Raw genomic sequence first — 12,115 nt, 5'->3', positions numbered from 1 at the left:
ATCCCCCTCCCCCCCACGCGTTCGCCATGCCCTTTCATCCCGTTACGGGCAATGATCTAACGCGAACGCGTTTGCTCCATTGCAACTTACGCCACAAATGTGCATCGCGCATGTATCCCGTGACTACGCGTGGCCAACATTCAAAAATTATCAAATGAATGTGCCACCGCCTGAAAATTCAATCAACCTCCTCCGCTAAGTGCAACCTACAAATGGAAAAGCGCAGCGACAACAAACAAACAGTGATTGCACAAGTCTCGTGTGTCGAAAACCCGTAAATGAGCAAATTATTTGGTGTTTGGGAAAATGTTAACTATTTGCCCCCCCCGGAGGAACGGTTTGTCGGTGTAATGGCTGGGGGGGAAATACAAAATCACGGTTTTCCCCCAATGTTACAATGGTTTGTGTTTGTGCACGATAAAAGTTTGCATACGAACATTGTTTCTCTTTCGATTAGTGGTGGGGTTTTTTGATTGCTAAATATAATAAGGCTTTGCTTTAATTGCTCTAGCCGTACAGCAACTCTAATTAGCATTAGGCAAAGCTTTTAACACCTGCTTTATTCACTGAGGTTTGCAAACGTAAGTTCCATTGAAAATGGTATTACGATTCACCATAAGCCTGCTCCTGCTGGAGCTGTTACAACTGTGAGGACACAAAGGAAACGGATTTCCGATGACTGTTTGCACTACAAATACACTTTCGATCTGAAGACCCATTAGGAAGCCATTAATAATAGTAACAAAAATTAGTTAGTTATATTAATGTTGATATTATTACCAAGTCGCAATGACGCTTCTCCATAAGAATTGGATTCAGAATCATTGTGACGAAGAAGCAGTACTTCCTCACTGGAAGCTCATAGGAGGATCGTAATAGGGATTAACCTGGAGAGCAGAATATCAGAGATGTTCTGCTACGATCGTAATTTCGGATAGCAACTACACTCAAGACACGAAATGTACCACATATCATACTCTGATACGTCTGGTAGTCCTCGATGGGCATGAGTCTTGGACAATGCTTGTAGAGAACACCAACGCTTTTACCAACTTCGAGACGAGACGTTAAGGATCACAATGAGTTCGTTGGTTGAATCCAGTTGAGCCATACTTTTCGAAGATTGGAACACATTCCAATATTTAATACATCCTTTAACTCAAAAATGATCCTTGCTTACTATTCCTTTTACTTAGGCCTGGGTAAATATTACACGTCGCATTACAAACACAGTTAAGCTCTGGTCGAATGAAACACAGTTGCGTGTTTCCCGTTTATTGTATGTCCAACATCATTTTAGCCTGTTCACGCACACGTCTCTGATACTCCTCCCGGTTACTACGATATAATTGGTACGGTTCCTCCTGCGCCGGGTTGTCGATGTTGGGGTAATTCAGCATCTCTCGTATGCGGAGCAAAGTTTGTCTAATTGTGATTGCGGGATGCCAATCACTTCGTGCGTTCAAAAACGACAGACAAACCGTACCGTTTGGAAACACATTCGGGTGGAACAACGGTGGCTCGAATACACACTTCGGAGCGGTGAACGGGTAGTCATCTTTGAATTCCACCATCAACTTGTACAGTCCACCTTCCCAGGCCGTTCCTTTCTCGCCGGGAATGGCACACTGCCACGTCAAGAGGTTCAGCGATCCATCGAGGTTCTTAATGGGGCGAGCCACAAATCCATATGGATGACCTTTGCGCCACGCTTTACGTTCCGCGGCTAGTCGTGATGTTGCGAAGCCGGACATGTTGAATCGAGTTTACTGCTTCTAGGAACAACTTTTTTACGCCAGCACGTACTTCACACGCTATGTGCAAGCCAGTGACAGAAGGAATCGAGACTTTCTAATGACGTTTTGTCACTTTGCCGTTATGCTTTCTTCTACGCATCGTTTTTGTTCCATTTTTCGATCTTTGCTGAAATATTTCACTAAACTTTTCGCACGAGTAAACGGTGCCCCTGCAGCACTTTTTGACTGACACGTGCCGGTGGTCAAACGAAAATGATGTAATCTGTCAAAGAAACAGTAAACAAACACATCCTCAAAATTACTTGAATGTACGGAATTAGCGTGCGCCATATCTTGTTTGTTCAGCAAAGAAGTTGTTTTTTTTTAATTTTTTGAAAATCTGTGCTAAAATAAAAAATTTTCACAAATTGAAATTACCCATAATACACAAGTCGCTGGAATAGCATTCAATTGTGCTAAGGACTTGGTCCTGAAGCCTGAAGGTCCTGTGTTTCTTCACTCTATGGCACTAAACGGTTTGTATTTTTTATATAACCAATATCTCAGACACGATTTGTCATTAAGTGTTCTTTGAAGATCAATCAATTGTTAGATTGCATGCAGCTACACCAGCATGCTCTTCAGACATGGTTCTTATCTAATCTTACAACGATAAACCCTATGTCAGGACATGTAATTCCTGCATTTTGATACATTATGAACAACAGAAAAGCAGTGAGAACACGAACGAACGAAGCTCGATAGATTCGTTGATCTTCCTTAAGCTAACCAAGTTGGCGCCTACTGCGTGGTGTTTACTAACGGTCGCTGGAACGCACTCCAGCACTGTTGCCGAATGTAAAACGCATTACCTTTTCGCACGACATCACGGGGCCATCGAAATTCCGCACAGATGGATCCTAGTTGGCCCAAAAGACCCATGCGAAACGATACTGCAAATACGGCTGTATCACAGCGTGGCAGGATGGACTACGTGTGCCAGAGGATTGCAATGCACAATACCAATTTGCTGGGCTGCGCCAGTTGCACTCGGTACACGGGAGTCTTTTTTCCTTCATGAACCATCCCATCTTCTTCGGAGATCACTGATACGGTTGAATGCTGATGGAGAGATCCAGATGGTTGGATGCATACTGATATCGACGACACGGGCATCCCAATCCCCATGCAATCCCCAAATGAGTTTTACCGTTACCGGCTAGTGTAAGCCGTGTTCTGACTGTGAGGCCGAAAATGCAATGAAATACGATCGAAGGGATTTACGTACCGTGGCTAAGGGGGGAAATGGCATAGATAGATCGACGGCAAACGAGACGCGGTGAGCTATTGTAAAATTTCAATTCATTGCTCCGCTGAGATTACAAGCACGCGAACAAGCAAACTGATATGCTCGACCTCCGGGAAGGTTTCTCCGCACCCGGGGAGAAGCGTTCGGGCGAAGGTTGATTTGAATGCGTCGTTCCGCAACTGAAGGATATGCCGGTGTTGTACCGTTTGCCTCAAACACGAGCTCCTTCCACGCGACACTTGCACACGGACGTTTGTCAGTGCCGTTGCTGTGAAGACTGTTGCGAACGCTTTCAGACAACCGAACGGATTATCTACTCCCACCGAAGGGACCCGATCGGAAGTACACAAATTTACATTGTCAAATTCCATTGTCAGCAAGCGGACCGTTCCGTTCGTGGAGGAATGGGCGCGGGTAAGGTAATGATGCTGGTTTTACACCCCTCCCCAAAGTCCCAAATCGATTTGTCGAATGTGTAGCGTCAGCCCCAGAAGTTCCAACAGCCGGTCGCACAAACAGTGCCAGTCGTAATTTATGGCACACAAACGAGGAGTAAATCGAAAATAAAACGCTGTAATAAATTTGTGCAAGATGGGCGCTGCGTAGGGGCGAGGGTTGAAGCAATTGAATGTTAAATAGGTTTGTAATAGATCAAACTCAATTCCGTGCATTTCCTCGTCGTACCATTTTGATCAAGCAAAAATAAACGGCAATTAGGGAAATTGTCTGGAAAGATGCATCTTCTGCATGTGTAGCATTTAATAAAGACACAACTAGTCGAATTCTTTCCCCCAAATGAAACCCAGATTAAATACACTTAGCTACGTATTTGCTGTTCGAAATAACTTGAGCCGTGTATATCCCAGCGTCCACTCATTGTGAATGCTTCCACATCCCGTGTGCTGTACTGTACCCTGTGGCTACAAAACCCCTGTGTTATCAATGTACATACCTCGAATACCTTTCAATGCAGCTCTGCAGTACAGCACCGTTTCTCTATCAGGACACAAACGGAGCATGTTCCTTTAGTGCGTACGTAGCTAACTTGTATGTTTCGATTTTTGGATTGCTTTTTTCACGTAGCATTGGGATAGGCATCCGTAGCGGCACATTGACCAAATGTCACCACACGGATGCAACTGTTGACTCAGGTGGGTTTGGAAATTGAGTTTTCTCACGTAATGGCCAAAAGGAGAAATGTTGTAGCGGCATGAATTCCGAGTCAGGAATTCTAATCCTGTTCAGTTAATCAATCTTGTGTGAGTGTTGCTTTATGTAATTCTAAAAAATGATAAGATTAAATAAGAGAAATTATTACAAAAGGGAATGAATTGGAAATAATTATATAAATTTTACGATTCTGAAATACTCTTCAAAAAGGAGCTGTAATTCGTTATGTCTGACTTATGTTAACTCACATTTGCCATACACGTTTACAGAGTTTACGAGAAGCGATTTTACAAATGCAAAACAAACATTGATTCAATCGCCTCTGGAAATACCGCAAACCAAGGTAAACCGACAGCCGTCCACTCCTTAAACTCAAACAAATATAAGAGATCGTCAGAGTCACTAGATATCAAGCATCCCATGAATCCGTTATGCACAAACCAATCAAACCTGAAGCAGTCAGCAATCCGTAATCCTATAATTGAATGAGAAATTGATTGATTTCCCTGGACTAGCAAACGTCAGTACTTCGTGGAACTGATGTATTCTCCCAGCCCCAATACTGGAGCGAATCAGATATCAGAAACCAAATATCCCAGCTGAGACAGATCTTAAAGGCATATTTGTGAAACAAATTCTCCCTTGAACGATACCATTACGGGCAACGTGAATATTATATTTGTTTTCTCCACTGTGGCTTAAATATGTATCTTGATAATTGGAACCGAGTATATAATGCGATGCTGCTAATGCAAACCTTTGCTCCGAATATTTTGGGTTAAGCTTTATTATCATTGGTTTAAGATCAATTTTATCGTTGCGAATAGACTCGTTTGACTTGAATCACCAACGAGACACTCGCCACCAATCATCGGATGAAGAAGTGGAATCTTTTTCATTGCCTCAGTATGGCAAGACTTCAAGGACCCCCGATGCTACGTCATGTACAGCCTGTGCAAAACCTCCCCTACCACACTTCGAAACCATTCTTGGTCCGTTGAGCATATTCATTCCATCTCCAAGAAAACCACTCTACCGAACAGCTGCGCTTTGGTAAAGCAGCGATTAGAATTGATAAATTATGAATCAATTCCAAAGTGAAGCAAATGCCCCAAGACAAGGACGCTGAGCGCAAAGCAGTAAACACCTGCTGCGGCTGCTGCACTTTGGTGATCCCTTCCGTCGTAAAAGGGACCAGTGTGGCCGAAAGGTCGCCTGACTAATTTACACTCCGGTTCATAGGGCTCAAGTAGCCCATAGTCCATGCCGGTTGAGCCATCGCTTCATGTACAGTATAGCAAGGAACGGGAGTAGCATCTAGTGAGTTAATCCTCTCCCGAGTGCCATTAATTAAAATTTACCCAACCTCCCACAGTGGACAAGGGCGCCTTGACGCCTGATGCACGTGGGAGCTGTAGCACGTACCGGGAAGCAACCGTGAAGCGAAGAGCACGGCTCTGCTCTGCATCAGAACGGGAAGCAAACAGGGGAAAATCCACCATGAAGCGCTTACGATGTATCTTTGCTGGGATAGTTAAAGCGTCGAAAGTCATCGAAGGTTTCTGCATCAAAATTCAACGATAATTTATCTTGGGAGCAATCATCGACGAATGTTGGATGCGTTGATTCCGAACCTGGTCTATCGAACAGCTTCAGTGCGTGCAGTTTTCACTTTAATACATACCATGGTATTAAAGCGCGTAGAAACACTGAATTCCCTAAAATAGTAGTGCCAAAGGTGTTAGTAAAACTCACCAAAACCATCCACGTAATTGCAGAATACTCACGCTTGTTGATGTTTAAAGAATATTCAAAGTTCAAAATGTAAGTAACTCTCATGTAATCAACAATTGCGCAACCAGAAGCAGAATAAAAATCGTATTGTCCACTCACCTTGGCAAAGGCAACAAATCAAAACAAATCGCTAATGACAGCCGCCGTCAACGCTTCTAGCGCAACCCTAACCTCAAACGTCAGGACCTTCTCGATGTAAACTTTGTTTTGCTAGCGGATTACTTTGTTGCACTTCGAAGTGTGCAGCGCCTGTTTCCGACTCTCCATTTCCTCTGCAACGATTTCCACTTCCAGTGCAACTTTCCTCAACCATTCAATCTGCTTTCGAAGTCAAAGCGAAGCGAAAACTTCACCAGCTGTTTCTTTTACTCCCTTCAACCGGACCGCACGGGTGTATGCTCAAGTACACTCGGGATGCACAAGTGTGGCAACATTTTTATATTACTTTTATTACTCGATTTTGATCCACTCGTGGCAATCAATTGCACTTGCTTTGTGCTTGGAACGTGAATTCTTGAAGAAGTTTCTACGGCGCTGCTGCTTCTTCATACAATCAAGTGACCAAACAAACGTACCGGGTACAGCTGGCAGCAGGCGGTGTGTTGCTGCAGACTGGAAGCCGACAGAATTTAATATTGTTTAGATTTATCGCTGGAGGATGGCACCAAATGATAAAGAGGATTATAAATCCTTTTTTCAAGAAATGGCGAAAAAAAGCGCAGTAAGCATGAAAGAGTTAATACAGTGTTATGTTTACTTATTGTTTTTTTTTTTATTATCTTGCCAGGCGAATGTTATCATCCCTGCACTGAAACTGAAACTGATCAAAGGGCCACATGGTAAGTATATTTAATCATTTTCATATAATTATAATTAGTAGATAGTGTCCTTGGTCGTATTACGAATTACTAACTTCCGAACTAACTAACCGAAAATCTGTTGCGTTTTAAAGATCAATTTTAAAGTAGTTTACGGAAATCCCTTAATCTTTATACTTTTATATTCCACCCCTGTCAGTGTCACTTTTCCCATCATTTTATAAATTAGTTTTCATAATATCGAGCCTTTCTAATCGCAACCCATACGTATGCGACCCATTTAACCCCAGAAAAGTTGACTGAGTTGCTCGATAAGCTGCGGATGTTGTGCTCTTCCACCCCCCGGTATGCGAAAACCTCAAATTTACGGGCTGCCAGGAAGCCCACAAATTTTGACATGCATGCAGTTCACTCCAATCTTCAGCCTGTTCCAAATTTCTATGCACGTCACGGGACGGGTTCGAGCAACCACGACCGTTGTGTCCGGTTCATGAGTAGGAAATAATTATAAATTATGGTCGTATTCATCGGGGTGAAAATAATGCTTCATTTTCACGGCCCTCAATGTCCGGACCACCGGTCTGCAATTGTCTTGCAATGAACCAGCGGTGACCACGAACCCTCACAGACCGGGGAAAAACTTTCACGAACGCATGCTATCCGTACATTCGAAAGTTTCCCCCCACAGAAAGGCCAGTTGGCAGTTACGGGCGTACGAGGCGTAGATTAACTTCGCTGAATTCTGACCCAATTGCAGTGGCTTCCCTCGGTATGTGTGTGTGTGGGTTTGGGTTTGACGATGAATCATCCACACATGCCAAAAATACATACACGCACGCACACATACGCTGGCTCGTTAGTGAGTGTCTAATGAGTTTTTGAATGGAGGCGCCTGGTAACGGGTGATTGGCGTAGCACGTCAATTGATGATGATGATGATGAGGAATGGGGAGATTCTTCTTTCAGTTAGCCTTTAATACGGTTAAACTTTTCCTTCACTGCTGGCTAATGCATACAAAGCCGACTATTTTGAGGGTATTAAAGTGTACGGGAACGGCAAAAGCCGTTGCCCGTGCAGAACCGCAAGAAGTTTCAGCCTCCGCAGTGTGAATGGATGGGTACAAAATGGGACGAGCAACAACGCATCGGTCAAACACACGCAACCATGAACGGGTTTGGCCAGGCACATAAACTTCTACGGCACGACCGTTTGGCAAACCGAGAAATAGACACCATCTCAAACCGAAGTGACAAATTCGAGCTTTGCCGCCACCGATCGGTTGCGACGCACGGATACGGGTGCGAGAAACTTTCTGCCCCTTATCACTACCAGACAGGCTACAAATTGGATTTGGTTTGACTGTTCATCTCACGGGCGGATGCCATGTGGCTGATAGAAACTTTTCGGAAATAACCGGAACCACGGAATAGATTCGTTCGCACTCTAGATTGCCTCATTTGCATCCGTATGACGGGTGTGTTTGGGTGTAGTTGACGCGCATTAAGTTTCACCGTGCGGCAATCACACACAAACCAACAGACACTGTTTAACCCAATACGGATTTTTCGCGTTTGGGAGTAAAACTAATTTAAAAATAAAGTTAGAAACTATACAAAGGGGAATAGGGACATATAAAAAAATCACTTTTTGCTCTTTAAAAATAGTTGGAGCGTCTGCTTTATCGCAAACTTTGCTTGAAGTTCATGTTCCATGTTCCAAAGTTACAGCCCGGTAAGTGGAGCAGTGTCGAAGAGATCTCATTTGTTTGAGATATGTTTCATTTTTTTCATAGTTGGCGGACATCATAACTAAAAACTGGTTTCTTTTTTATGATTCTGACTTTTGAATTCTGATCAATTCCATAAGGTAAATGCCACTTCATCGCATGTTTTTTACCATTATGTTCTTTATATGATTCAAGAATTTGAATTCGCGTTGAAAACGTTGTTTTTGTTTTATTTTTCAACATTTGATGAACGAAGTTTAATCAGAAGTGAACGAAAATATATTGATTCTAGTTACAACTGTGTGGCTAATATAATGTCAGTCGTCCATCAAAGATCTCCACTGCTGAAAGATCTCAGCTGGTGTAGCGACCGACAAAGTGGCTCCATCTGTAGGGAAACCAGAGAACACACAACTGTCCACTATTTGTGTTATAAGTTTTTAGCTATCTTTAAAATATCCCGAAAATCTTCTATTTTCATGTCCCCAGAGTGTACTTCTTCCTTAGTTTAATTTAATTTTGTTTTCTTCCTTAATAAACAAATAAAATTAGGATACTTGCCAATGATACCAGATGTCAGCTACTATGCCATTATTTGTTATCTAACAACCTCCTGTAGCACGTTGTAGAACGTTAAATGAGAAATCATTACACTTGTGTACCATCCTTGCCAATCAAGCATACTACCTGCTCCAAGGAAACAGGATCAGATGTTACTGCTTGTTTAAAGACAAATGTGCGGTTATGCAAGGATGAATGTAACGGTGAAAAGATCATCCTGCCTGATCCAAATACCTTCCAGCTTTCAACCTTCGTCTCATGATTTCTTCAACTTCCAATTTCAGTCACAACTCCACACGGCCTTTTGAAGGTGAAAAGTGGAATGTTAAACCTCAAACATTGAAACTCCCTCCCCGTACAGCACAGACAGGTCCAAATGCAAGCAAACATGAATGTGCCGGAAACGTTTCAAATTATTTTACATATCTTTTATTACAACCCGCAGCAGCAGCTGCTGCCACGCTGTCTTCCTTTGACGAACTTCCCCGAGCATCGTTATGTTCGGTGCTGTGGTAGGGTTGGAATTAGGATGCACATTTTATTGCCACATTCCGGCACACATGCTACGGGGTGGGGGGAAAGTATGCACCGGTAGAATGTGTGGGGCGCATGCCTTTTTGCACACCGGAGCCACGAGTGAGTGCTTTCGTCGTTGGTGTTATTAAATGCCCATGCAATGGATTTCCTTTCTCTTAACTTTACAAACGACTTTCGAGCATGACCCGCTGTTGAGCATGCCTTTTACCGCACGTCCGATTGCTTGTCCATCATAAATGTCTTTTCGCCCTAGTGCGACCTCAGCATCAAGCAAAAAATGGCTGGGAGATCAATGGAAAGGGAAGTGGAAAAGAATGTCAGCAGCTTCATTTCCGAGAATCATTCCAATTCGATCCATAAACGACCATTGTCATCTGCCATCTGGCGGACGATGTGTAAGGAGGCATCGTCGCACAAGCTTCCTGCTACGCTACTTCGAAATGAAAATACCATTTCTGTGGAATTGAAATGGGACGTTCTATCGAAACGGAACTCATTCCATAATCGTGTTCCAATCAGCAAGTTAGTTTTCAACGACTGCTAGTTTTTTTGTTTTCTTAACCAACAATCTAAAATATAATAGCTTATTGCCCTGGAGTGGCGTAATCCTTCGGGTGGTTTGATATTCAATATCATTTATTGTAAAATATTTTAAGTTCAAACTCGGCATAACACACTTAAACTCAGCGGTAATAAATATTTCATCGTTTCCCCTCTCACTGCAGCAACAAACCCGGGAACAATATCGGAGCGCCGTGCATAATGGAACAGAAAGAAAGCGTATTCCATCGACCATTTACGTACGCTTCACTTAACGCAGCTATGTCGTTACTATTACCATAAATTGTGCACTATCGCCAAACGGGGCTTCACTGTTCTCCATTCACCATTCCAGCTCTATTTGTTTTACCTTTTCCAAGGGCAAGCAATGGCACGTACACACACCGGGCACATGATGTGGCAGAGCGCACACTCTCAGGAATCCAATACGTCGAGAATTATCATCCGGGCGGGTTGGTTGTTCCTGGAAAGGGCCACCCTAACCTACCCAAAGATGATGGTGCATGAAGAATCAGGAACGCAGTAATTGAATTTTCCATAACTGCAGAAAAGGGGAAATTGAATTTTTACAAGCATGTGAGATAAATTTAAAACGATCTTGCAGCGTGTTTGTTTTACTGGCACTGTGTAAGAGCGGACGTGCATTAGCACGACCGTATATCTTGTTGAATTAATTTTAATTGAACCACCAAGAAGTGAGTTTTTTTGGTGGGAGCTTTCTTTCATAATAACGGCATATTTGTTAAAATAGTTAGGGATTTAAATTGTGATATGTTAGACACAACGAAAGGAAAGCTTATTTATTGTGGAATAATATTATAAAATGCTTTCAAATACTTACCTTAGTAAGAGCGATCTTTGTAAGTCCATCTTAACGACCTTCTCGTAAGAAAAGCTCTGGGCGAACAATCTTTTATCTTCTCTCCCGGGAACCATTCCGGAATGATGGGAGGGCGGCCAAAAGTGTCAAGAAGCAAACCTCCCTTAGGACTATTCAATTTACGATACGCAAGGATCAGTATCAGTAAGCCCCGACCAATACGTAAATAAACAGACTAGCGCACAGCAGCATAACACACACAGCACACATTCTAACTGAAAACAAACACTAAATCCATACACAAAACCGACCAAGGACACATAAAATGTGACACGCACTCCCACGCTGCACCAAAAACCTGGGCACTGTTATTTTACATTTTAATTAAAAGATATTTATGAGCTACGTCCTTGGAAGTCGGTATGTCTGATACGCTTTCCCCCCGCCAATCCCGATCCGTGACACACTCCGCTGTTGCGAAACCATGGAATGTCCTTACGGAAAAAGCGCCTTACGGAAAAGGGTATGCAAAAGCGCAATCCACCCCGAAAGAGGAGTCTCGCATTACGGTGAACCGTTCCTGGAAGCTGGTTTGGCAAATGTTAAAAGCGGTTTAAGGAGTGGTACGCTCTTGCACCCATTTCGCACCATCTTTCCGACAATACACTTAAACGCCACGGCACACAGTGTTTATTCGCGCTGGAGAATTTGAATGAAAGATGGATTCCCACCGTACACTCTCATTCACGGCAGAGACGGCATCTACATCAAACGCACACTGCCACAAAATCCGTACCCACCCCATCTCAGGTCTCAGGTTCAAGATGGTTCACACGGTGAGAAGGGTTTCTTGTTATCCTGGTGCGTTGAATAATTTCCCACTTTTCCTTCTTTTCAGCATCTCTCCCCGTTACTGATTATCGCTCCGCCAGCTCCGTTTCGGTGCCTACCCCTGCAGTCTGGGTAAGTAAACAGTGAACCACAGCATACACACACGTCTATGGGCAAAGGACAACATCAATGCGCGTCAAACGGTGAAGCAGACACTCCAACATTTGTAATCCTTTAATTACGCGAACGAG

General features: G+C 43.3%; 2 protein-coding genes across 2 annotated transcripts in view; one reads left to right on the top strand and one right to left on the bottom strand.

The window, feature by feature from the left end:
* The window catches only part of LOC128298551 (cysteine-rich motor neuron 1 protein), a 177,285-nt gene extending 166,157 nt beyond the window's left edge, over window positions 1-11,128 (top strand). The window contains exons 4-5 of the mRNA XM_053034311.1: window positions 6,797-6,848; window positions 10,378-11,128. The gene's annotated coding sequence lies outside the window, so the exon portion shown is untranslated. The remainder of the gene's footprint in view (window positions 1-6,796; window positions 6,849-10,377) is intronic.
* Window positions 1,275-1,754, bottom strand: LOC128298552 (SUMO-conjugating enzyme UBC9-B-like). The gene has a single exon (XM_053034319.1). It carries the CDS (start codon window positions 1,752-1,754, stop codon window positions 1,275-1,277), a length of 480 nt encoding a protein of 159 aa, XP_052890279.1.
* Window positions 11,129-12,115: the final 987 nt, after the last annotated feature.

This window comes from Anopheles moucheti, chromosome 2, assembly GCF_943734755.1.
Source record: "Anopheles moucheti chromosome 2, idAnoMoucSN_F20_07, whole genome shotgun sequence".
Taxonomy (NCBI): Eukaryota; Metazoa; Arthropoda; class Insecta; order Diptera; family Culicidae; genus Anopheles; species Anopheles moucheti.
The sequence above is the reverse complement of the archived record's forward strand: the minus strand, read 5'-3'. Positions and strand labels throughout refer to the sequence as shown.